This window comes from Lampris incognitus, chromosome 5 (assembly GCF_029633865.1).
Source record: "Lampris incognitus isolate fLamInc1 chromosome 5, fLamInc1.hap2, whole genome shotgun sequence".
In the NCBI taxonomy this organism is placed as follows: Eukaryota; Metazoa; Chordata; class Actinopteri; order Lampriformes; family Lampridae; genus Lampris; species Lampris incognitus.
In genome coordinates, this window is record NC_079215.1 from 63,931,456 (window position 1) to 63,959,065 (window position 27,610).

Genomic DNA, 27,610 nt, shown 5'->3' on the forward strand with positions numbered 1-27,610 from the left:
ACTGAGAAAACTGCGGTGACTCAGTCACGAACTCAGTTTCATTTTGGGTTCAGTGGCATCTGGCAAATATTCCTTCACCATCTTCTATCACCCGTCTTCCTTCACCATCATGCTCTTCTTCAAAATGTATAATATGGAGAGACATAATGGTGATATATGATCATGTATTAATGATGGTGGGTTTGGCACAATGTTTTCTATTCAGTGACACAGAGGTTTCATGGGAGTGTGCAGTTTTCTCTGGCATTTGGATTCAGAGACAATAATGAAGAAAACCAGACACACACACACACACACACACACACACTCGTGTTTCTGAGTCACGTTTAGCACATTCTGTGCGACACACACTCCCTTTTTCTGAGAGAAAATGAGTCACTGAGCGTTGACTCTCTGGATTTTTTTTGGGGGGGGGGGGTGCAACAGTGGCTCAGGAGGCAGAGCAGGTCGTCTGGTAACTGGAGGGTTGCCGACTCTATTCTCGGCTCCTTTGCAAAAAATGTCAAGATGTCCTTGAGCAAGACACCTAACCCCTAACTGCCCCCGATGAGCTGTTTGTTACCTTGTATGGCTGACTTTGCCGTCGGTGTACGAGTGTGTGTGTGTGTGGGGGGGGGGCGTGAGGCATTCGTTGATTGTAAAGTGCTTTGAGTGGCTGCTGCAGCTAGGGAAGCGCTACATAAATAAATGCATGTCATGGCCGTCACCGATGCATTCAACAACATAGGCTATATTGCGCAGAACCGATATCAAGCCAGATCAATGCTGTTTAAAAAATGGGATACCTCCGGGTTTTTCTCCCCAGTTGTATCCGGCCAATTACCCTATTTTCCGAGCCGTCCCGGTCGCTGCTCCACCCCCTCTGCCGATCGGGGGAGGGCTGCAGACTACCACGTCTCCTCTGATACACGTGGTGCTTCTTTTCACCTGACAGTGAGGAGTTTCGCCAGGGGGACATAGCGCGTGGGAGGATCACGCTATTCCCGCCCAGTCCCCCCCCCCCCCGAACAGGCCGACCAGAGGAGGCGCTAGTGCAGCGACCAGGACACATACCCACATACGGCTTCCCACCAACAGACACGGACAACTGTGTCTGTGGAGACGCCCAACCAAGCCGGAGGTAAGACGGGGATTCCTCAGCTAATGTCTCCAACCATTTGTTTGGTTGTCTGTTGTTGACTGTTGTTTGGTTTTGTCAGTAGCCTATGAACCATCAAATCATACACGAACTGCTTTTCTCTTCCTTGTGGCAAAATCAAACATTCGGCGCTGACGAGGAAAGCTTCAGAGCTGCAGCAGCTAAAGCCTAGCAACACACACGCATCCCCTCATCCCTCATCTTGTTGTCAACACAGCCCCCTGTCCATCCACGCAACCTCCTCTCCATCTGTAGATTGCTCACCAGACCACTTCTCCGATGTTGGACGAGATCAGATATCTGATAAACTGCTTCATGTTATTGTAAATGGCTCTGCCCTCCTCCACGGCGGCCACGATGGTGGAGAAGTTGTCATCGGCCAGGATCATCTCGGAGGCCGACTTGGCCACAGCCGTGCCGCTGCCCATCGCAATGCCTATCTCCGCCTTCTTCAGCGCCGGCGCGTCGTTCACCCCGTCACCGGTCTGAAACGGGAAGAGGATGGAAGGCGAGATATGAGCAGACATCAATCAAGTGACAGGCTTGGAACTCATTTCAAGGTCATTTGAGAAATTCCAGGCTCAGTTATCTTGTCTTAAAACTATGATTTATTACATGATGTACAGGGGACATGGAAAAATGTCTACGTTCACAATGTTTAAGGACAGACAGACAAGCAGAAACACACAAATGTTCAGTTTGACAACATATATTGATTTAGTTTTAGTCTTGGTATTTAAATCAGAAACTAGGATGCCGTCATTATGCTGAAATCAAGATTAACATGTCAGAAACCGAAAATTGAGCTTAAGTTTTTAATTCGATAATGTTTGCACCAAATTTGATTATTTGTATCTAAAATTTTATACAGTTTTGTTGTTTATAAAATGTGTATGCTAGACTGGGTTGTCGATGTGAGGAGAGGTGGTCTTTGCATGAAGTGGTTCTGCAGATTTCGCAGTGCGTCCGTGCACATCACTGGATAACATGTCCTAACAGGGGTTCAGGGAGCGACAGTCTAGCAGACATGATCACTCCTGTTTATAATCCGTGTAATAAACCACCACGTAGCTGTGTCCCCGCCACGGCAACATGAAATATTACATGGACAAACCTCACATGACTTCAAATCTCCCACGTGACTCAAAGAAGAACAAAACATGGTGTCAACTGTGTGGAACAAACATGGGTTGAAAAATGTCGGCGGGTTTGCAGGCGCACCATTCTTAGTGTGCAGCTGATAGCGCATGATCGAGGCTCAGCGTTTTCGGTTTTTATTTTTCAAAGCCATCCAGCATGTCGAAGTTCGCCACAAGAGGACACTGTTACATAACCTCACACGAACAGGAACAACTTTTGGATCCGTGGAAACATAAAATCCGGGTGACGATCAGTTTAAAAATCTGGGTATTTCTCGGTGAAAATCGGCCAAAACCGAAAACGCCGAGCCCTGCGCATGATTTAACCTTTTTCAACTGTGTTGTTGCCAGAGCTCATCATCGTCACCATCATCACATATGATTTGTGCTATTCATCCATCTAACTATTAAAACTGCTTATCCACATAATGCCCTAAACCAACAATAATTAAACAAAACAAAACTAATTTTCTAGTTTAAAAGGTGACTTTTCATTTTATTAATGTTCAGTTTTTGTCATTGAAAAAAAGGCTTTTCAGCAAAACTAAGACTGGATCATGCAGACATCTAACAACTACTGCTACTACTACTACTTTCAGCTGCTCCCGTTAGGGGGCGCCACAGCGGATCATCCGTTTCCATCTCTTCCTGTCTGCATCTTCCTCTGTCACACCAGCCACCTGCATGTCCTCCCTCACCACATCCATAAACCTCCTCTTTGGCCTTCCTCTTCTCCTCTTCCCTGGCAGCTCCATATTCAGCATCCTTCTCCCAATATACCCAGCATCTCTCCTCCACACATGTCCAAACCATCTCAGTCTTACCTGTCTCAAACCATATAACATAGCTGGTCTCACAACCATCTTGTAAACCTTCCCTTTAACTCTTGCTGGTACCCTTTTGTCACTAATCACTCCTGACACTCTTCTCCACCCACTCCACCCTGCCTGCACTCTCTTCTTCACCTCTCTTCTGCACTCCCCGTTACTTTGGACAGTTGACCCCAAGTATTTAAACTCACACACCTTCATCACCTCCACTCCTTGCATCCTGACCATCCCACTGTCTTCCCTCTCATTCATGCAAATGTACTGTCTTGCTCCTACTGACTTTAACTCCTCTTCTCTCCAGCGCATACCTCCACCTCTCCAGGCTCTCCCCCACCTGCACCCTACTCTCGCTGCAGATCACAGTGTCATCCGCAAACATCATAGTCCACAGGGACTCCTGCCTGATTTCGTCCGTCAACCTGTCCATCACCACTGCAAACAAGAAAGGGTTCGGAGCCAATCCTTGATGTAATCCCACCTCCACCTCGAACCCATCTGTCACTCCAACCGCTCACCTCACCACTGTCACACTGCCCTCATACATATCCTGCACCACTCCTACGATGCAGACATCTCACAACAACAGGTAAAAAACAAGCAATCAGGTCACTTTAATCACTGCATCTCAATAGCTACTTACAAAACATTGAAGAGTTTTACTCATCTCTTTAAAAAGCAAATTCAGTTCTGGTCCCAAGATTAATTTAAGATCTTTGTTCTGCGATGAGGAAGAGAGCAGCTCCAGAGTCAGGAACCTGCCATCATCATGTTTCAGAATCGTATGATAACTACGGTGGCATCATCTTTGAATTGCCACTAAATCACCTTTTTATGTTATTTTCCACTGATTTGCTATGTTACCATCTCACGTTGTACTGTGTGTACTTTCTTTTACTCATAATCTTTTGTTTAGTAGGCCTACATCGTTTTCGGTCGAGGACTGAAGCGCTGGTCATTAAGCTCCACCTTTTTCTGCTCTAGACTGATGGTTTCCATATGGAGGCGGACATCTAACACTTTGAGTAACTGAAGGGACTCTTCCTCACCATGGCGGTGATGTCACTCAGACTCTGCAGGTACTCCACGATGCGGCTCTTGTGCGCCGGCTCCACACGAGCGAAGCAGTGCGCCGTGCGGCAGGCCTGCCGCTGGAGATGTGGGGGCAGCTCGTCGAACTCGCGCCCGGTCAGCCCACCACCGAACGGGGTCCCCGCACCCGCTGCACCGCCCTCCTCCTCCTCCTGCTCCGTAATGATGCCCACGCGTCGACAAATAGAGAGGGCCGTGCCCTTGTTGTCACCTGGAAACGAGACCGGGTGAGAGATTCACTTTCAAGACACCAGGAGAGAAACGAGAGTGACGGCAAAAAAAAAAAAAAGAAAAGACATCACCCATTAAAACAGATCAAAACACAGGAGCGCGTACATGTATGGATGTTTGAGCTCATGTGTGTGCTCATCTACAGGTATGTTTGTGGGTGTGCGCATCCCTACCAGTGATCATGATGACCCTGATGCCAGCCTGCCGACACATTCGGACCGCACCGAGAACCTCTTTCCTGGGGGGGTCCAGCATCCCGACACAGCCCACAAAGGTCAGGTCCGACTGGGAGGAGGGAGGGCGGAATACAGGATTAGAGTGGGGAACATTTCAAACGCTGCAGACCAGTGGTTCTCAAGAAGGGGGCCGGGGCCCACAAGGGGGTGTCAGGGAGCTGCAAGGGGGCCCTTGAGATGATGGGAACATAGTTCAGTGAAATACAAAAACATTTATATGGAGAGCTTTTTAAATATGCACTCAAACTCATTTCAAATTAAAATGAGATTAGAATGAGTCATGAAACATTTGGTGCTCATATTTTGTTTTAAGTGAATTGTGGCACCAAGGAATCTTCCACTGACATACATAACACAAAGAAGCTCACAACAAGTCTTTTTACTATCTGTGGATGTATTGCCAGTGTTTCTTTAGTTGTTACAGCTCTCCGATAGGCCCTCCACGCAATCACTGCTTGTTTGTGCCGCTCAGACTTGGCATGGACTGCAAAACCCCCCTCTCTGTCGGTTGCTTTCTTACAGTTTTTGAATCCAGATGGTGAGTCAAATACTGTGTCTGAGCTACTAGCAGGGCTAAAATGTCTGCAGGCGTAACAACACGCAAGGTCCGATAACACAGAATACTAAAGCCAGGAGTAAAAGTTGTTGCATTGCATGTTGTGTGTGTGTGTGTATGTATATATATATATATATATATATATATATATATATATATATATATATATATATAAATAAATAAAAGGCACATATACTATAGCAATTAAGAAACCCCACAACATCATAAGACTACACACTGGTACATGGACACACCATATGAAGAGTAATTACACCGCTTTACAAGCAGGTAAATACTTTTTCAACATCACAAACCTGATGTGCTTGTGGATGCGCATGTATCCTCTGTGTATGTCTCACACTCTGCTTGCATGTCACCCTCAGCCTCACTCTCAGGATCTTCATCTGTCTTTCCTTCCTGCTCTGCTCTGCCCTCACTTTGAAAACCAGTCTCTCCACCTAACAAGTCCTCTGGCTTTCTCTCCCTGGCACTCTCCACTTCCTGCTGTTTCTCTTCAGCTCTCTCGAAACCTGGATCATCTGGCTCTGTCTCAACGTCTGCCTTATCAGGGTCGTTTTTATTTTGGGGGGCATATAATGACCTTTTCCTCTCCTCATTTTGCTGATAACTATAGAGCAAGAACAGTGGAGAGGAATGCACAACACTTCAGAAACCCAGAATATTAATATACTATTGCTGGCTCACTTGAATTAATGTGTTGTGGTAGCTTTTGCGCTTACAGTCCAGAAGTATATGGCTAAACCAGTGGAGACGATTGTACAGCATGTCATCAGCTCAGGCTGACCATTCATGAAGAGAGACAACTCCTTCCAAACACTATCGCAAAGCTTACAACAAGTATCAACCCTTTCACGCGCAACTTGTTTTTTATGCTCTGCAGCGCGTTACATTACGTTTCATTAGGTTTTCATTGGCGTTATTAAGCTTCTCATGGTTTTCAGTTAGCATTTGCTATATATTTTTTAATGTTAAGTCGCTGCTTCCTCAAAGCTAAAATTAGCTAGAATTTTTCCAATCTACTTTTCTAATCGCACCAGTTTTAGCATACGCACTAAACGGCTAATCACACCGGTGTGACCGTACATGTGAAAGGGCTAATGAGAGCAAACTGTTAGCTTGCAGCTGTTTACGCTGGCTGCTATTAACTTAACTAGTCAACATTTCCTGACCAGAAGTCTGACCTTGTAACAACTGCATGAATAAAACAGTTTTGCCAATTCTTTGTGGTAGTCTCGCAACGTTTAGCTTTGATTCTTACTTCTGGTCAGAGCTGACACGTGGTTGGTAGCCTACTTCCTTTCACGCTGAAGCGGCTAAGGGATCCAACGAGAACGTTGAGCCACATTTGTTCCGCCTTTCGCGTCAGCGCCATATCGTCGCAAGACATCGATAATTTATTATTAGTGTAGACTCTTCATTTGGAGGAGGGGCCAAGCTCAGTGTTACAGGGGCACTGACCCCTGTTGGCCCCTCCCCAAAACCGCCTATGTGGAGGAGGTTTTGTTGGCCATGGGAGAGCAAGTTGTCATGGCGATTACCTACTGGTTCTTGGTGACTCTTCTGTCCTCGTTTATTTTTTCACTTAAAAGTATGTTCACTAAAACTATGTTAAAACCTAGTATATAGCTGGACCGCGACCACATTTAGAAAGCGGCTGTTTTGACACTGGTTCCATAAACAGCGGCTGTACTGGACAGCCATTTTCAAACCCTGATTATTTATACGGTTAAATAAGGCCAATTTATTTTTCTGTATGAAATAATTACCTGGCAACAATCACTGCTGCCATGCTCACTGGAAAGTCTGGGCATGACACCCCTTATAAATGAGGTTCAGTTACCACCAACTCTCTGAAGATGCTAATAATTTTCAGAGTGTGGCTATTAGCACTGGTGTTTGTGACTTGGACTTACAGTGTCTTACAAAAGTACTCCGCCCCCTTGAGAGTCCTCAATAACTTCTGGATTATAAAAGATACTCACACATCTCTTTTGTGAACCTATAAGTTCTAATAGCATGTTCCCAAAGCCAATATAAGTTATGTTTCACTGACTTTTTTAAAATAAATTAAAAACTAAAATACTGTGCTTGCGTAAGTATTCAACCCCCACATATCATTACTTTGTAGAGTACCCTTTTGCTGCAATAACAGCCATGATTCTCTTGGTGTAAGTATGTACAAGCTTTGCATGTTCTTCTAGAGTAATGTATGCCCATTCTTGACAGAATTTGTACAAGTCTTGCGGGTTGGTGGGATGGTGCCTCCGGACTGCAATTTTTAGTCCGTGCCACAGATTTTCAACGGGGTTGAGGTCCGGACTTTGACTTGACCACTCCCAAAACGTTCGCATTTTTGTTGCTGTGCCATGCTATTGTTGCTTTAGTGTTGTGCTTAGGATCATTGTCCTGCTGGAAGGTGAACCTTCTCCAAAGATTCAGGTTTATGACAGACTGCAACAGGTTTTCTTCCATAATTTCCCCTGTAGTATTTAGCTCCATCCATTCTTCTCCCAATTTGAACAAGGTTCCCAGTGCCTGCAGATGAAAAGCAAGCCCATAGCCACCATGCTTCACTGTAGGGAGGGTGTTTTTTTAGGGCATGAGCAGTGTTAGGTTTGCACCACACATAACGTTTTGAGTTTTGGCCGAAAAGCTCAACTTTCGTCTCATCTGACCACAAAACCTTTACCCACATCCTAACTGGGTCTCTCTCATGCTTGGTAGTAAACTCCAAGCGTGCTTTTATATGCATAGTTTTGAGCAACGGCTTCTTTCTTGCCACCCTCCCAAACAGGCCAAATTTATGGAGAGCCTGTGATATGGTTGACTCATGCACATTTTCTCCAGTTTCAGCCACTGACCTCTGGAGCTCCTTCAAAATGATTGCAGGATCATCTGTGGCTTTCCTCACCAGCCCACGTCTTGCTGGGACGCTTCGTTTTGAAGGACGGCCTGTCCTACAAAGCATCTGGGTGGTGTGTTACAGCTTCCACTTTCTGACAATGGCTCCAACAGTGTCCGTGGGACATCCAAACATTTGGATAGTTTTGTATCGCTTTCCCACCTTCTGCATTTTAATCACCTTGTCTCTTACTTCAGTATTATGCTGCTCTGTTTTCATTATCTGATGGAGTTCATGCCAGCTAATTACACAGAGTGCTTTATATACCCATAAATGACACCCTTACTTAGGTGCATACTAATTATGTCCAATTGTGTTTACCTGAGTTTGTTTTAGGAATAAATTGTCATTTGTGTAAACTTGGAGCTTTCAGACCAAAAGGGGTTGAATTACTTACGCAAGCACTATATTTTAGTTTTTAATTTATTATTAAAAAGTCAGCGAAACCTAACTTATTGTGGCTTTGGGAACATGCTGTTAGAGCTTATGGGTTCACAAAAATAATATTGTTCAGGAACAGATGTGTGAGTATCTTTTATAATCCAGAAATTAGTGATGACTGTCAAGGGGATTGAATACTTTTGCAGGGTACTGTATTTGCAATGAGGCGTCTCAGTATCCATGAGCAGCAATATATTATGTTGGTTAGTGTGCGAACCACTGCGCTGATTCACGGCCAATAGGGAAATTCCCACTTCTGTGTTTAAAGGCGACGTTGTCGGTCAGCTGACCAATCATGTAACTTCAGTGACATCGTTGGTCACCGCTAGCTGGAACTGTTGTTGGTTACCTGATCCAGCAGCCCAATAGTGTCAAACTGATCTCTCAGTCAGTCAGTCACTCTAGCTATGATCAACTATGATCTAACTATAATCAATCAGTCAGGGACGTTCACATTTTTAGGGCTGGCCCCGCTGGCCGGTCCAGCCAAAAAGATGTGCGTCCCATCTGTGATGCAATAAAAAAAAAATTGTTTCTTAACAAAATGAAAGGTAAAGTGATTTCAGTGTGATTCAATGCCATTCTAAGAGTTTTAAGCATATTTTAATGACCATCGGGATAATTTTGTGAATCCCAATTATTTTGGCCAGGATAATCGTGACACGAAATGTTCATATCGTCCCACCTCTATTTGTGTGTAGAATAAAGAGATATACATAACCTAGCCAGCAATACTGCTAATTAGGGATGTCCCAATCCGATCAACGGCATCGGTTCGATACTGGCCCAGAATGCTGGCTTGGATATCAGAGGGGAGAGAAAAAAAATTATCCGACACCTATCCGATACAATCCATGGGGAAATCTAGCTTAAACCATCACCTAAATGCTTATATAATGTAACGACCACGGATAAGTACACTTGCTAGCCGTTGGCTAACAGGTCGGACCCTTTAGTCGACTGGTTAATGTAGTCGCCTGTGGTGCGAGAGACACGGGTTCTTGTCCCGTATGGCTGCCCCCTCGAATTCGCTACAATATTATTTCTTTGTCTTCTTCGTTTTCTGCTTCTTACTTCTTCTCTCGGTTTACTGGTGGATCGCAAACAATTTTAAGGTGCATACCGCCACCTACTGTACAAGAATGTGTAACATTTTCTTTCTGGCCTCTTCATATTAGCACTTCCCGTGCCACGCACCTCCTGTTGAGCGGAGCAGCGTATCACGTGATAACAACAGTAGTAGAATTAGTCGCCAGTGTATGAACGTTAACTACCTGTGGAATAGTCATGTAAGCGGTGTGGAAGTATTTCAGAGGAAAAAAAATCCAACGGCCAAATGCAAAACGTAAAAATAAAGCAGCTAGGTCAGTACAGTCAGTTTACACTATGTTTGCTAATGTTATGTTATTTATTTGGAATGTTATACATATTTAAATTGTGTATATGTTTTGCTGAATACTGATGGTTTTGACTTTAAACCGGTTCACTTTAAGTACTACAGTACCTGGTTGTTTTTGTTTTTTTGTAGTGTTTGAATAAAGGGTGGCAGTCTTTCATAACCAACTGTTTTTGTGGACTATATAATGGGGAAGTATTTGGTTGTTCTCCATTTGAGTGAGATGTTTTTAGGTTGGTAATTGGCTATCATAGTTTGAGAGATACTTAATTGATCCCCATAGGGAAATTACGATCTGTATTTAACCTATCCTCGCTGTGTAGCTAGGAGCAGTGGGCAGCCGCCGTGCAGCACCCGGGGAAGAAGCACAGTGCTTCTGTGTATTTTATTATTATTATTATTATTATTTGTACATGCAGGTGGCTGGCGTGACAGAGGAAGATGCAAAGGACAGGAAGAGATGGAAACAGATGATCTGCTGTGGCAACCCCTAACGGGAGCAGCTGAAAGTAGTCATAGTAGTATTAGTAGTAGTAGTACTACAAGAGTAAAACAAAATATCGGATTGATATCGGTATCGGCAGATAGCCAAAGCCGTGGTATTTGTATCGGTATCAGAAGTGGAAAAATTGTATCGGGACATCTCTACTGCTAATAGGTACAAAGTATGGTAATCAAACCAGGTTCTGTCATGTCACTGTTTCTCATTATTCTTTCATATTTTCCTTGCACCATTTTATTAAAACTGAAATTTTTATTTTTTTATTTATGTTTAACTCTTTATTTCTATTTTCTCTTCATCACAATGTTTTTGCTTTGTTTGTTTTCCTCTGTCATTACCTACTTTTTATCTGTGCACTTTCCCATAACGTAAAGCGCATCACACTGCACCGTAATGTGCCAAATTTGCTATATAAATAAAGTTCTGATTGACTGACTGATTGATTGACTGACTGACTGCCCGGCTGACTGATTGATTTATGGACTGACTGATATCGGTCTGACCTCATAGTCTGCGAAGGCAGCGGTGTTCTCCAGGTTGAGACAGCGGGGGTCAGGTGGCGTGTCTCTGGTAGCCATGGCGAGGCAGCGTAGCGTGTCATGGCCGGAGCCCCACTCCCGCACGGAGGCGAGGAGTTGCTCTCGCACCGGCGTGCTGAGCGGGATACGCGCTGAACCACTGACTCTGATGTATTTACAACGCTCCAACACGCTCTCTGGAGCTCCCTGAGAAGGAGAGAAGGAAAGAAACTTTTCTCACACCGTAAAGAAAAAAGAAAAAGAAAAGAAGACAAAACAAAACTATGATCTGACCTTGACAAACATCTTGGCCCCGGTAGAAGACCTTGACATTTTATTGGGTGAACAGAAGACAGACATGGACTTCCTGTCTCTGGAGAACTCCAGCGTCAGTTCTTTTCTCATCAGCTGTTTGATCACCTGGACAAAAGCAAGGACAAAATGTATAAAAATCCACTGTAATTTCCCAACAATATTCTGCAGCTTTAGAAGTATTGAGGGGTTAAACAGGAAGTTGGCATAGACTCCAAAAATGCAAAGGCTACACATCATTTCCCTCACACTCTCCTTCAAACGTGTGAGCATATTGTCTCTCTCTCCATTTACTTACGGTGCACACGTACACGTTTATATTCACAGCAAGATAAGTAAGCAAAAACAATCACGTACTTTCTGATGACACAAAAAGAAAATACTCACACACTTATATAAATATTTACACAGATAGACGCACACACACACACACACACACACACACACACACGGACTTACAGAACAACATGACGTGGCTCTCTCAGCAGGGCTAAGTCCTGTCAGGTCAGTGTCGAACACGTTCATTTTCTCCACCAGACAACACAGAGCTGTTTCTGTTGCCTCCCCGACCTTCTCATAAGCACCTTTTGACTGAAAACACACACACACACACACAAAGTGAGAGGTTCACAATCTGTAAGCTGTTGTTTGTCATTGTGTCCACGCCAAACCAATCAGGTGAACAGGAAACAGATGCAGGGACCATTTGATGGTGCGTGTTTGATGGTGCATGTTTGATGGTGCATGTTTGATGGTGCATGTTTGATGGTGCATGTTTGATGTTGCATGTTTGACGGTGCATGTTTGATGGTGCATGTTTGATGGTGCATGTTTGACGGTGCATGTTTGATAGTGCATGTTTGATGGTGCATGTTTGATAGTGCATGTTTGATGGTGCATGTTTGATGGTGCATGTTTGACGGTGCATGTTTGATAGTGCATGTTTGATGGTGCATGTCTGATGGTGCGTGTTTGATAGTGCATATCTGGCTGTGGTCGCTTGCTGTGTTTGCTTCTTGATTTGATTGAGAAGCGGGGACATGTCAAGTCATCCGGTAGCTCAGGAAATAACTTCTGAAGAGGTGCCCATCAGACACTTGGACCAAATGCTAAACTATAAATGACATGAGCACCGTGCACACATGACATTCACGTGTGTTCACCCGTGTAAGTGTGAATGGCTCTTTAGATACAACATCTGGGTTGACTGGCCATGTTAAAATGCTTTTGTGTGGGGCGTCCGGGTAGTGCGGCGGTCTATTCTGTTGCCTACCAACACGGGGATCACTGGTTCGAATCCCCGTGTTACCTCCGGCTTGGTCGGGCGTCCCTTCAGACACAATTGGCCATGTCTGCGGGTGGAAAGCCGGATGTGGGTATGTGTCCTAGTCGCTGCACTACTGCCTCCTCTGGTCGGTCGGGGCGCCTGTTCGGGGGGGGGGGGGGGTAACTGGTGGGAACAGCGTGGTCCTCCTACGTGCTACATCCCGCTGGCAAAACTTCTCACTGTCAGGTGAAAAGAAGCAGCTGGCGACCCCACATGTATCAGAGGAGGCATGTGGTAGTCTGCAGCCCTCCCCAGATTGGCAGAGGGGGTGGAGCAGTGACTGGGACAGCTCGGAAGAGTGGGGTAATTGGCCAAGTACAACTGGGGAGAAAAAGGGGGAAAATTCCAAAAAAAAAAACAACAAAAAACCCTCATAATGGAGTGAAGGTGGAGCACATCAAAGGCTATGTACATGTTGTATATGTATCTGTATCTGTATATGTATCTGTATCTGTATATGTATCTGTACGGCAAAGGTACGTCTCCCTACCTACATGTTTGGCCAAGAAACTAATACCTGATAGTTTGGTACAATAACAGGTGCACTAGCCTATGAAACTTCATTGTCATTTGTCTGTAAAAGATGTGTGTGGTCACAGACAAAATGTTTTCATAACTGGGTCTTCAAGTTTAAATAACTGACTATAACATAACTCTGTGAGGTCAGTAACCCATTAGTAAGACTCTGCTACAGCAAATAATAACCCGGTAGTGTCCCAATTTGATAAACGTTGTCTGTATTTTGGGACAATACCGTTTATAGTAAAGTGTAGTGGAGAACAACCACTGCCATGCCTGTATATTCAGTAGGACACCCACAACTGATCTCCACCTACATGAATATTTACCACCTTTACCTTGGGGAACTGTCGGTTTTGCCACATCACTTGTTAACACTCATATTCACCTGTAACTGCTACGTTTACCATGCAGCTGTATTTACCTCATTGTAGTCCAGAGAGGAGTCGTTGCACAAGGCACAGATGGAGGCCATCTCCACCAAGCCCTCGTACTGACTACACCTCACCACCACTCCATCCTTACAACTGGAGAGAGAGAGAGGGAGAGAGACAGAGACAGAGAGAGAGAGAGAGAGAGAGAGAGAGAGAGAGAGAGAGAGAGAGAGAGAGAGAGATTAAAAGACAGAGAGATAGTAGGAAGGATTAACAACATGCGAGACAGAAAGACACATAAGGGGACGGGGACCATGGGAATAGGGCGGGAGAGAACAAACAGGGTCGAGAAGTTAATGGATGTTTCTGACATGCAGGGGCAGGAGTGGATGCAAAAAAAAGTAATAAAGAGAGCAAAGGGAGGGGAAACCAAGGATGGAAAAGATGGAGAGGGGGAAAAAGAGGGAGCAAGTTGGGACAAAAAGGAAGGAGAGAGAAAAGAATAGCAGGAGAGGGGAAAATGGCAGAGGTTTGAAAGTGTGACCATTATATCCATAATGCCGGTTCAGACTAATGTGTGGCGAGTCATTAATTAAAACTAATGATCCTCCTCTCATGGTGGAACGAATGACCTGACATTCATCCAGCAGTGCAAACTGAGTGGCAGCAGATTTTATGACTTAAATACATTTTTGATGGCAAAAAAATAACAGAGCTTGATTTTTATGGATCTCTAAAATAATTCATTCGTCAGTTTTCCATAAACGTCAAATTAAACATGTCAGTCACTGCATGGCCACAAGACTGCATGATGAAGCCGCTCACGTCAGCATGACTCATGAGAGCCTGATGGGTAATAACGACAGTTTATCTGGGCTCTCTAACATCACATGTTATATAAATAGGCTGAAACACATCCATGATTTTGGTCCCGGTCTTGCAGGGACCTGGTTTGTTAAAGGGGTTAAGGGGTTAAAAGGTTAAGCCACTCACACTTCCCCTTCTGGGGCGTAAGTCGATCCGGTCACAGTGAATTCACTCAGGCTGCAGCGGTCCCCCGACACACTGTCCACAACAAACATCTAAACACACACACACACACACACACACAAAGACATTACCTCTAGCAGTTAGTTGATTAGTTTGTTACAGCTAACAGGTTGAACGTGCCATAAAACCTCGCCGTTCTTTGTCTCCACATTTCACTTCTTGCATCTGCAGCACTCGCTCTCTCTAACCTCTCTTATCCTCCGTTCTGTCCATCAAACTAGACGGCCCACAAATTTCCCCTGGCTCACGGTGGTCTTGACAAGGTTCAACAGGAACTCGGTTGGGTATGGGGCGGTCTTGGTCAGCTGACTACGGGAAGGGTCTAGATGATGATAAGCAGTGAGGTGCCATGTACTGGGAAAACAATCTGCGAAGAAACTCTGATGCCCAGCTGTGACGACTTGATGTTCATGCGGCATTTCCCATGAATCACAATGCTGAACTAGGAATGGGCAGGTTTTATATAGAGTTTTTTTTATTATTATTATTTAGATTCCCCCCCCCTTTTCCCTCCCTAATTGTACCTGGCCAATCACCCCACTCTTCCGAGCCGTCCTGGTTGCTGCTCCACCCCCTCTGCCGATCTGGGGAGGGCTGCAGACTACCACATGCCTCCTCCCATACATGTGGAGTCACCAGTCGCTTCTTTTCACCTGACAGTGAGGAGTTTCATGCATGGGAGGATCACGTTATTCCCCCCAGTTACCCCCCCCCCCAAACAGGTGCCCCGACAGACCAGAGGAGGCGCTAGTGCAGCGACCAGGACATACATCCCACATCCGGCTTCCCACCCGCAGACACGGCCAATTGTGTCTGTAGAGACGCCCGACCAAGCCGGAGGTAACACGGGGATTCGAACCGGTGATCCCCCTGTTGGTAGGCAACAGAATAGACCGCCGCGCTACCCGGACGCTTATGAAGAGTTTTGATGTCATGAGTACTACATCTCTGAGTGTCTGAACCTGAATAGTTTGAATGTTTTATTCAGGGCAGCAGACTTGCATTTTCTTTGGATTATTGCAGTTTTTACAATTAGCTGTAGATAAAAGGGGGTGGGGCCTTAAAAATGAGAATATCCAATCGCAGTATTAGTAATGTATTAATATATTGTGATATGCATTTAATCAGTGTTAAAATAGCATTGTGATATCAAACCAGGAGGTATGTGTTCATTGACTGGTCCAGCTCAATCCATTCTAAAAGGATCCTCTCCAGACCAATACCTCCTCTCCACACTAATACCTCCTCTCCAGACTATTACCTCCTCTCCAGACCAATACCTCCTCTCCAGACTATTACCTCCTCTCCAGACCAATACCTCCTCTCCACACTAATACCTCCTCTCCAGACTATTACCTCCTCTCCAGACTATTACCTCCTCTCCACACTACTACCTCCTCTCCAGACTACTACCTCCCCTCCACACTACTACCTCCTCTCCAGAACAATACCTCCTCTCCAGACTACTACCTCCTCTCCAGACTACTACCTCCTCTCCAGACTACTACCTCCCCTCCACACTACTACCTCCTCTCCAGAACAATACCTCCTCTCCAGACTACTACCTCCTCTCCAGACTACTACCTCCTCTCCAGAACAATACCTCCTCTCCAGACCAATACCTCCTCTCCAGACTACTACCTCCTCTCCAGACCAATACCTCCTCTCCAGACCAATACCTCCTCTCCAGCCTACTACCTCCTCTCCAGACTAATACCTCCTCTCCAGACTACTACCTCCTTCTCCACACTACTACCTCGCAGCAAACTGAACTCGTGAGGTTTAGACTAGACATGAGGCTTCAATCAAACGTGCCTTCCTCCAGATTTGACATTCAGCAGCTGCTCTTTTCCTGGTCCACCTGTGCTGGAGGCGATGGTAGAACAAGCTTTTACTCCCACAACACACCAGAAATAAGGAGGGAGGGTCAAGGACAACGCCACTGAATGACCACTGCCTGAATTCACGAGTCCTGTTCATCTTTAATAGAATTGTGTTTTTATGTCTTACTTATCTCTCTCCCTCGCTTTTCTTACTGACTTGCCTCTGTCTCATTCCTTCTTTTCCTTCCCCCACAACCATCTCTCCAACCAGTCCACCGCTATTTCCTTCTGTCTCTCCTCATCCCCATCCTCTCCCTGCCTGTCTGCCTGCCTCTCTGTCAGGACTCCTTGTTCCTTCTGTTCTCTCTACACTCGTCTCTCCATCACCCTCTGTCTTACCCTGCAGACAGACATCTGGTTGGTGGTGAGCGTCCCCGTCTTGTCGGAGCAGATAACGGACGTGCAGCCCAGCGTCTCCACCGACGGCAGGCTGCGAACGATGGCGTTTTTCCTGGCCATTCGCCTGGTCCCGAGGGCTAGGCAGGTCGTGATGACCGCTGGCAGTCCTGAGAAGAACGAGCAGTGTGTGTGATGACGTAAGGGTTGGGTTAAGCACAGGGACAGGCAGCGTGACAGACTGAAAAAGACGGCCCGCTATGGCAGACAGATGGTCAAAAAAAAAAAAAAGTCAGCTCAACAGACACAAAAACAGAATGACGGTAGTCTTGAAGGGTAGTGGGGACGTTGTTAATGTAAGAAATTCACAACCCACACTGACACATTTGATACCTGAAACTGACAAATCAAGTCCCATCACACATCTCAACACACAGTTGTCACTCTGCCAACAGCAAACAACATGCAAGGTGATGTCTAACAGTTTTTTCTGGAAACGACAAGAACATTCATGAGAACTTTTGTTTTTGTTTTTTCAGACCCCCCCCCTTTTCTTTTTTTTTTCTCCCCAATTGTATTCGGCGAATCTTCCGAGCCGTTCCAGTCGCTGCTCCACCCCATCTGCTGATCCGGGGAGGGCTGCAGACTACCACATGCCTCCTCTGATACATGTGGAGTCACCAGTCGCTTCTTTTCACCTGACAGTGAGGAGTTTCACCAGGGGGATGTAGCGCGTGGGAGGATCACGCTGTTCTCCCCAGTTCCCCCTCCCCCTCGAACAGGCGCCCCAACCGACCAGAGGAGGCGCTAGTGAAGCAACCCACATCCGGCTTCCCACCCGCAGACACGGCCAATTGTGTCTGTAGGGACGCCCGGCCAAGCCGGAGGTAACACGGGGATTCAAACCATGATCCCCATGTTGGTAGGCAACGGAATAGACCGCCATGCTACCCGGAGGCCCCCGAGAACTTCTTTGTTGCCAGAAATGTGCTTTTCAACAGACACTGGTTCAATAAATGATTAAAGCCTCGATTGCAAAAGTCTAAAAAGGCCGACTGATATTCAAACCACCTGTCAGAGGCGCTATATAAGAAAGATGTGGAGGCGCATGCACACACGCACACAGATATACAGCGCAAGATACACAGACACAGACAGACAGACGTAGATAGATAGATAGATAGATAGATAGATAGATAGATAGATAGATAGATAGATAGATAGATAGATAGATAGATGGATAACCTTCCGGTATGGCGGCTACAGCCAGTGCCACAGCTATTTTGAAGTAGTAGACAGCCCCTCTGAGCCAGCTGCCACCGTGTACGGGGTCGTTGAAATGACCCACGTTGATCGCCCACACTGCCACACATATCACACTGATCACCTTGGTGGGGCGGGGGAAAAAAAACAAGTGAAGAAGACTTAAAAAACAGGAAACTGATCATATTCAATATCCTTGTGAAGCATTTAGCCTACATAAGGTCAGAGAGAACTGCGTCAGGGGGAGGATGACAGACAAACAGCTCCCCACCTTTGAGAGTTGTTCTCCAAACTGGTCCAGTTTCTGCTGCAATGGCGTCCGCTCAGGATCAGTGGCGGCCATCTCATCTCGGATCTTCCCGATTTCCGTCTGCACCCCTGTCGCAACAACAACCCCGATGGCGCGCCCTGCGGCAATGTTGGTGCCCTACAGTGGGGTCAGAATAACCAGGACTTGAGCAACGGAGCAACACACACAACAAAGAACATAATATACAAACAATATGCAAATAGAGCTAGCTCAACACAGGACACGGTGACAAAAAGCCATCTATGGCCGGCGCCGCGGTAGCTTAATGGTTACGGCCACATGCCCCATAACCACATTGTCCCTGGTTCGATTCAGCCAGTGACCTTTGTTGCATGTTGCATCCGTCTCTCTCTCTCCGCTTGTTTCCTGTCTGCTAGAGAATAAAGAACATCTCCACCAAAACATCAGATCAGGGCGTAGCACCAGACCCAAATGATGTAAACTGCCCAGAAATGAGATGTGCGACATGTGCCATCAAAACAAAAAGGTAGTTTGAGTTTGAAAGAGTTTGTCATTTTATCTCTCGTGTGTTGTTTCTCATCAGAGTCGATCAATACTCTTCAACGCACACTCAGAAACCATGTGAGGAAGCTGTGTTCAAGGTGTGTGTGTGTGTGTGTGTGTTTGCGAGAGCGACATAAAAGAGAGAGATGGAGTGACAGAGCGAGACAGACAAAGAGGAAGTGAAAGAAAGACAAAGAAGAAGAACCAGAGATCATAAAAGAAAGTTTTAAACAGAGCATCAGTGTATAGTTGTATGGCCTGAGACCACCTGGTTACTTAGGAGCACACACACACACACACACACACACACACAGCAGGCATGTTGCATTGTGGTACTCATCCCATTAAATAAATGGATTCAGGGGCGTCCAGGTGGCATGGCGGTCTATTCTGTTGCCTACCAACACGGGGATGGCTGGATCAAATCCCCGTGTTACCTCCGGCTCGGTCGGGCATCTCTACAGACACCATTGGCCGTGTCTGTGTCTGGGAAGCTGGATGTGGGTATGTGTCCTGGTTGCTGCACTAGCGCCTCCTCTGGTCGGCTGGGGCGCCTGTTCGGGGGGGAGGGGGAATAGCGTGATCTTCCCACGCGCTACGTCCCCCTGGCGAAACTCCTCACTGTCAGGTGAGAAGAAGCGGCTGGTGACTCCACATGTATGGGAGGAGGCATGTGGTAGTCTGCAGCCCTCCCCGGTTTGGCAGAGGGGGTGGAGCAGCGACCGGGAAGGCTTGGAAAATACGGTAATTGGCCAAGTACAATTGGGGAGAAAAATCCCTATAAACAAAAACAAAACAAAACAAAACTTGCATGCACACGCCCATCTCTGAAGGCTCCTGCACCAACCCAACCCTTAACCTGCCCAAACCCCCAAACAACACTCACAGAGAAAAGCATGTTCTTCTTGTCCTGGTTCACGGCGCGGGGGTCCGGTACAGGATCCGTGTGTTTGAGTACCGAGACAGACTCCCCCGTCAGAATGGACTGGTCCACCCTCAGAGTGGTGGAGCGAATCGATGTCAGCCTGATGTCAGCAGGTACCTTATCGCCAACTGTAGGGATGAGAGAGAATGGAGGCGGAAGTGTGGATGGATGTGAAAAGCGGGGGGGTCTGGTCATCAACATGAAAATCTCCATTCCCTAGCAGTACACAGCAGAAGGTCAGGGTTTGGGGATGTCAAGTCCGTTCACACACTGACTCATATTCCTAAATCTCAGCGGTACCAGCAGTGGCCCATGTAAAATCTGTGCCTCTACTCTCAGCTCCGTCATAAAAACCCTGTTGTGGTGATGATGATGATGACACTCTACCGTGACGTTATTGTCAGTGGTAGCCCCTGGGAAAGCTGATTAAAAGCAATATGTAAATGAAGGTGGTGTATCTAATACCCCTCGATCATCCTCGGCCGAGTGCAAACACAATGGCTAGTCAACTTGATTGTCAGAAAGGAAAAGAAACGTGACATTTAAGCAACAGAACTCTGCGTACTGAGAGAGGAAGTGGGGATGTCAGGGGACAAGATATCCCATGGGCCCAACTCAGTGTCATGGGGACTGGCCACTACATATGGTCCAGAACAAAAAAGGGAAAATGCAGTGCTAACACCAAATGTTGCCTCTTCATTTGGCTACTAAAACCTGTTTCCAAATGTGATGGCGGCCGTCCGGGTAGCGTGGTGGTCTATTCCATTGCCTACCAACACGGGGGCCGCCGGTTCGAATCCCCGTGTTACCTCCGGTTTGGTCGGGCGTCCCTACAGACACAGTTGGTCGTGTCTGCAGGTGGGAAGCTGGATGTGGGTATGTGTCCCGGTCGCTTCACTAGCGCCTTCTCTGGTCGGTCGGGGCACCTGTTCGGGGGGGAGGGAGGACTGGGGAGAACAGCATGATCCTCCCACGCGCTACGCCCCCCTGGTGAAACTCCTCACTGTCAGGTGAAAAGAAGCGGCTGGCGACTCCACATGTGTCAGAGGAGGCATGCGGTAGTCTGCAGCCCTCCTCGGATCAGCAGAGGGGGTGGAGCAGCGACCGGGACGGCTCGGAAGAGTGGGGTAATTGGCTGAATACAATTGGGGAGAAAAAGGGGGAAAATAAAAAATGTGACGGCTCTGTCGTGGTCTGCATTCAGACACAACAGCGCGTCCCCGTGTGAGAATGGACGCCTTAACAGACAAATTTGGATCCATTCAAACGAAGAAATTGAACCGGCTGCTAAAGGTGTACACTCCTACATACATAAAATTAGATGGGTAACTGTTTTTTTTCTTTGTGGAAAAGCAAAACTCTGATGAGCATATTTATATGATCCTGGTGCATGTGTTACTCTAATTTCACACTCTGTTTAAGGAGATAGGCTTACTTAATGTAGATGATCATTCGGACCCTGTACCACCACCTTGCCGGTGCAAGTGGCATTTTTATGCAGCAGTGTGGTTTTACAAACCCATTACAAGACCTGCAAATCATGAGGCAGCGGCGGTATCAACAGAACACCAGCAGTAAAACTAAGGCGCTCATCTCTGTTTATGAACCGTCACAAACGCCCAATGACACGCTATGATCCACTTCCATATCCCCCCCTTTTCTCCCCAATTTTATTTTGGCCAATTACCCCACTCTTCCGAGGATCACGCTATTCCCCCCTCCCCCCCGAACAGGTGCCTCGACCGACCAGAGGACGCGCTAGTACAGCGACCAAGACACATACCCACATCCGGCTTCCCGCCCGCAGACACGGCCAATTGTGTCTGTAGGGACACCCGACCACGCCAGAGGTAACACGGGGAGTCAAACCGGCGATCCCCGTGTTGGTAGGCAACAGAATAGACCGCCACGCCACCCGGATGCTCCCACTACCACATTTTAAGAACCCCATCCATTATGCAAGCCGCTTATCCCAATCGGGGCCACGGGATGTTGAAGCCTATCCCAGCAGTCGTTGGGCAGCAGGCAGGGAGACACCCTGGACAGGCTGCCAGTCCATTACAGGTCTCCTACACACACACACACACACACACACACACACACACACAGTCACACCTCAGGACAATTTAGTACGGCCGATTCACCTGACCTACATGTCTTCAGACTGTGGGAGGAAACCCACGCAGACATGGGGAGAGAACACACAAACTCTGCACAGAGGACGACCTGGGATGACCCCCAGTGTTGGACATCCCCGGGGTTCGAGCCCAGGACCTTCTTGCTGTGAGACAACCATGCTATCTCCTGCACCACCGAGCTGCCAGAATAACTCCAATTATATATATATATATATCTCCAAAGGAGTTGAATCAAGTGCAGCTGGACTTGGTATATATCCGTGAAGACGTTTCGCCTCTCATCCAAGAGGCTTCCGCAGTTCGTGCCTTTCTGACTAGACCAAGCTAGTCTGACTGGCTGGTGATGAGACTCAGAATTTATCCTCTAGGAGTTGTTGTCAGAGCTATTGATATGCGTGGCTCTCCTGTGCGCCTGTGCTCCGATAACGACGGGCGCGGCCAAACATCGGTACACAAAAGAGCCACTCATATCTATGGCTGTTAGCAACGGGCGTTGGTAAACATCGGATCACAAAGAGCCACGCATATCAATAGCTCTGACAACGACTCCTAGAGGATAAATACTGAGTCTCATCACCAGCCAGTCAGACTAGCTTGGTCTAGTCAGAAAGGCACGAACTGAGGAAGCCTCTTGGATGAGAGGCGAAACGTCTTCACGGATATATACCAAGTCCAGTTGCACTTGATTCAACTCCTTTGGATAACCATGACCTGGATGAATGAGAACATTCACAGACATATATATATAGATAGATACTATATATAATTTTTTTTTTGCGTTAGAGCGGTCCAGTTTCATTACTTTAAATGTAGAAATGCATTCCCCCAATTTTTCTGTCAGCATTCAAACAGCAAGTTCAACTTCAAAACATGGAGGATAGTGGGGAGGACAGTGGGGAGGACGGGGCCGTGCAGCCCAATGCATCGACTAAATGTTTTTTTTTAAAAAACAAGGAGGCCATGGACCCAGGATAACGATAAATACTGAACCAAATCATGACCCTGATAGAAGCAATCACACATAATTAACCAAGTCAGTCAGACAAGTCGTCTGCGGTGAGTTCCCAGCAACACATATGCTAATAAGGAGAGATGCTGCAGAGGAATGGCTGACATCCCTTCTCGGTAAGAGCCCCGCAGTTTATAAACTGTTTACGAATGTTTATATTTGAGAGAAAGTGACGGAGAGACCTGCAGGCGGGAGAGGAGGCAGAAAAGGGGAAGCGAGAGAGAGAAGGAGAAAGAGGAGAGATGCTGACGGGGAGAGAGGCCTGCTGCGGGGGTCGCAATGACACCCTGGTCTCCGCTGGTCTCTACTTTGAGAAGTTTATATTATGTGGCCCAAGTATTTTTTCCTTTAAATCAGGTGGTGACTCACAACGTTGTGGTCATTAAGCCGCACAACTAATATTTTACTAATCAAGTTACTGACTTGGGGGTTTCCGGTTTGGCCAGCGAGCGGAATGCCACGTCTGCTGTGAGCTCCGGAGGCCCGTGACTTTATTTCATATTTCTATCGAGCAAAATCCTGTATTCTTGACATTCGTATTCAAGTTCACATTATCGCAGCGTATTTCGACTTTTTGTTAGATTTTTTGGCCGAAGAATGTCGTCTGGGGATGAAAATTCCGATGCTAGCAGGTCCAGCCAGGCACCTGCTAGCAACAAGTCGCTTCCCAGAAGGAAGACGGGCCGCTCGTCGAGGGAAGAGCAGAAACAGATTGAGCCACTGGCCAAAATGATGGAGGAGGTACAGAACATGGTCAGAGAATTCAGAGACACGTTTGACGAGAAGATCAAGGGGCACATTGACCTGATTCTAGCCAAGTTTGATCAGATGGACAAGTGCCTCTCTGAGATGACGCGTGCGCTGGAATCCGCCATTACGAAATGCGAGGAGTCTGTCGAGTTGATCCGAGCGGACGTGTTCGAGCTCCAGAACAAGGGTGATACCAGAGATGGAAAAATCGGTAAATTGGAACTTCAGGTGGAATATCTGACCGAACGCTGTGCTGATCTTGAATCGAGGTCTAGGAGGAATAACCTGAGAATCATTGGCCTGCCGGAGAGTTCCGAGTCGCCTCCGCAGCACAAGTTTGCTGAGAGGTTCCTGAAAGACATGCTGAACCTGACCACTCTGCCCAGAGTTGAGAGAGCTCATCGTGTGGGACGCCTGCGGAGCGGGGAGGAAGGGAATCGTCCCGCGGCCAGGCACTACCTGCTCTGCCTGCAGACCTTCAGGGAGAAGGAGGATATTCTGGAGAAGGCGCGGAAGATGGGTGTTCTTAAATACAAGGACGCACGGATTCACATCTTTCCTCCGCGACAGGAGGAAACGAGGCCATGCGGTCGGCCGTACTTCCCCCGCTTGTTCCGATTGTAAGCCACTTCAAATATTTAGGGATTGACATCTTTCCGTCTCTGACAGTCACAACAAAATCTAACTTCGACTTGACCTTTAAGAAGGTCTCTGAGGACATGATTAGATGGGCTTCAATGCCCAATTCCATTCGTGTTAGGGGTTCCATCGTCAAGATGAATATATTGCCGCGGGTTAATTTTGTTAGCTCTATGCTCCCTCTTCCGCCCCCTCCTCGGTACTGGGATAAACTCCATTCAGCGATTACCAAATTCGTCTGGAAGAACAAGCCTCCTCGCCTCAAACGCACGACCATGAATCGTAACAGATCAGATGGTGGCGTTGCGCTCCCTAACTTAAAGTATTACTGTTGGGCCTACACCTTGCGTTCACTTACGACCTGGCTCGATCCTGGTGCAGAGGTTGCGTGGAAAGCTTTGGAAGAAAACTTGTTTCACCCCATACGACTAGCAGATTTACTGTTTTCTAATATTTCTACTGCCCAGTGTAGGAAACGATTTGGCCCCATCATATCACACCTGGTTGCGGTCTGGAGATCTGTGGAGTCGGCATGTAAGATCACCGCTAAGTGGAACGTTTGCTCTCCTATATTTTACAACCAAGGTCTCCTAGTTGATCGTTGTCCTATCCCGCATAATAGCTGGTCCAGTAGGGGTGTACACTCTCTTGGTAATCTGTGTGTACTGCGCTCTTTTGAGGATCTCAGGAATCAATATGATTTACCGGCCTGGTCTTTTTTTTTCTATCTTCAGTTGAGGGCTTCCATGAAGGCTCACGGGGTGCCGTGGCTCTCTTCTCTCCCAGTGCATCTACTTTATAGAATAATTAGTGAAAAGGTTAGTACTAGGGATTTAGTTTCTGTGCTGTATGGCTTTATCCTGGAAAGAACATACAAACCCCTTGCGCTGGACACAATTTGGAGAACAGATGTGCCCGATCTGGATACTGAGTTCTGTTGGGAGACGGTGTGGTCTAGTATTCTCTTAGCATCTAGGAATCCAGATCATCAGCAGATACACTATAATTTTATACATCGGACATATCGCACCCCACGACAGAGGTTTTGTATGAAACTTGCTGATAGCCCAAACTGTACACTTTGTTCGCTGAATGTGGTTGGAACCTTCTTTCATATGGTCTGGGAATGTACAAGGGTGAAAGGGTTTTGGGAAATGGTTGCTGATAAATTGTCCCAATTTTTGTCGATTACTGTACCCGCTGAGCCTGCGGTATTACTTCTCAATGACTTCTCTGCACTACCTGTACCACAAATCAAGCAGCGCATATTGCTTGCGGGACTCACAGCAGCCAAGAAGATAGTTGCTATGCGTTGGAAAGCTCCAGATGATTTGTCATCTCGTCATTGGTCCCTCTTATATCTGGACATTGTATATTTGGAGCTCTCGACAGCAAGGATCCATGGAGCAAGGGCTGGAACTATAGACATGTGGAATTCTGTGGCCGTTGAGTTGAAGAACTTTATTGACTGAACACTGGCCGAGTACTGTATGCTGTTTCTTTTTTGCAATTTTTTCTGTAGTTTTTTTTTCTTTTCCCTTTTTTTTTCTCGTTTTTGTTTGCATTATTGTTCATTTGTGAGTCTTGTTTAAAAAATGATAAAATAAAAAATATCTGATCGCACAAAAAAAAAGTTACTGACTTGGCTTCAGGTTTGAATTAATGTTCACAATCTACGAGTATTTCTCTGGGGAAAGTAATCGTGTAATATCTAGAGAGCACCTCATCCGAACAAATTACTCATGACTGGAAGGCTCCAGAAGTCTTTCCGTGTTGGAACTTTCACCCTCTGAATTTCTCCTCCGTCGTTTTCTTCTCACGTCAAACTATCCGCCGATGTAAGCTTTAGTTTTTATAAATGCTAAAACTTACATTGGGTTTCAGGGACGTGCAGGTAGCGTGGCGGTCTATTCCGTTGCCTACCACCACGGAGATCGCCGGATTCAATCCCCGTGTTACCTCCTGCTTGGTCGGGCGTCCCTACAGACACAACCGGCCGTGTCTGCAGGTGGGAAGGCGGATGTGGGTGTGTGTCCTGGTCGCTGCACTAGTGCCTCCTCTGGTAGGTCGGGGCGCCCGTTTGGGGAGGAGGGGGAACTGGGGGGAATAGCGTGATCCTCCAATGTGCTAAGTCCCCCTGGCATTTCGCCATGTGAGCAGTGAGGAGTTTCGCCGTGAAACTCTTCACTGTCAGGTGAAAAGATGTGGCTGGTGACTCCACATGTATCAGAGGAGGCATGTGGTAGTCTGCAGCCCCCCTCGGATCGACAGAAGGGGGCGGAGCAGCGACCAGGATGGCTCGGAAAATAGGGTAATTGGCCAAGTACAATTGGGGAGAAAAAGATGACTACACTGGCACCCCCTCTGGTCAGTCAGGGTGCCTGTTCGGGGGGGAGGGGGAACTGGGGGGGGAAGTGTGATCCTCCCACACACTACGTCCCCCCGGTGAAACGCCTCACTGTCAGGTGAAAAGAAGCGGCTGGCGACTCCACATGTATCAGAGGAGGCATGTGGTAGTCTGCAGCCCCCCTCGGACCAACAGAGGGGGCGGAGCAGCGACCGGGATGGCTCAGAAGAGTGGGGCAAATGGCCGGATACAACAGTAGAGAGGGGAAAAAAAATGGTGGGGGGGGAGTCCCAAAAAAAAAAAGAAGGTTTAAGTAGACTCGGTCAGAATCAGACTGGGTTACCAGGCAGAACCAGCACGAGACTCAGGATCAGGTCGTACTGGAGGGAAATGGGGACTTGTCAGCTGAAAATGTAAATTTTTCTAAATAAAAGCGCCAGTTCACACCATCTCATAAAGTGCAGACCGAGATGGGCAGAGATGGAATTATCGTGTAAGTGAACTAATAAGGACTAATAATAGTGTGTCACGCTAAACATCCTCCTCCACTCAGCCCCTTCCTGTTGCTCCAAGCGACTGGTGTCACCGAGTTCCCATGCTCTGCAGACCACAGACCTTGCTACTGACACAGGAGAGCTGAACCAAATACATCAGCATGCACACGGGCCACTTGCACGCACACATGGACACGGACGCACACAAACGGGTCAAACGTGAATGTAGGCACGCAGTCAAAATGATGTTGTCGTGCTGGTGTGTGCATCTTAACAACGGCCCTCATTAAACTCCCGGATGCACCGCCGAGATGAATCAAACAGCCGCGCAAACGACACATGACGATAAATTACACAAACAACCGCAGATATGTGCATGCAAGTACTACACAAGTGCACTTCTACACATAATAGGTCACACACACACACAC

The 27,610-nt window shown here is 46.9% G+C and overlaps 1 protein-coding gene across 1 annotated transcript in view; it reads right to left on the bottom strand.

Moving 5' to 3' along the window:
* The window catches only part of si:dkey-28b4.8 (sarcoplasmic/endoplasmic reticulum calcium ATPase 2), a 58,826-nt gene that overhangs the window by 12,637 nt on the left and 18,579 nt on the right, over positions 1-27,610 (bottom strand). The window contains exons 7-18 of the mRNA XM_056281073.1: positions 19,764-19,930; positions 18,335-18,490; positions 18,046-18,187; positions 16,804-16,970; positions 14,525-14,613; positions 13,582-13,684; positions 11,771-11,902; positions 11,294-11,419; positions 10,985-11,206; positions 4,601-4,712; positions 4,154-4,407; positions 1,403-1,623 (exon numbers count right to left, since the gene is read on the bottom strand). Of these exons, the coding sequence (XP_056137048.1) occupies positions 1,403-1,623; positions 4,154-4,407; positions 4,601-4,712; positions 10,985-11,206; positions 11,294-11,419; positions 11,771-11,902; positions 13,582-13,684; positions 14,525-14,613; positions 16,804-16,970; positions 18,046-18,187; positions 18,335-18,490; positions 19,764-19,930 (1,891 nt within the window). The remainder of the gene's footprint in view (positions 1-1,402; positions 1,624-4,153; positions 4,408-4,600; positions 4,713-10,984; positions 11,207-11,293; positions 11,420-11,770; positions 11,903-13,581; positions 13,685-14,524; positions 14,614-16,803; positions 16,971-18,045; positions 18,188-18,334; positions 18,491-19,763; positions 19,931-27,610) is intronic.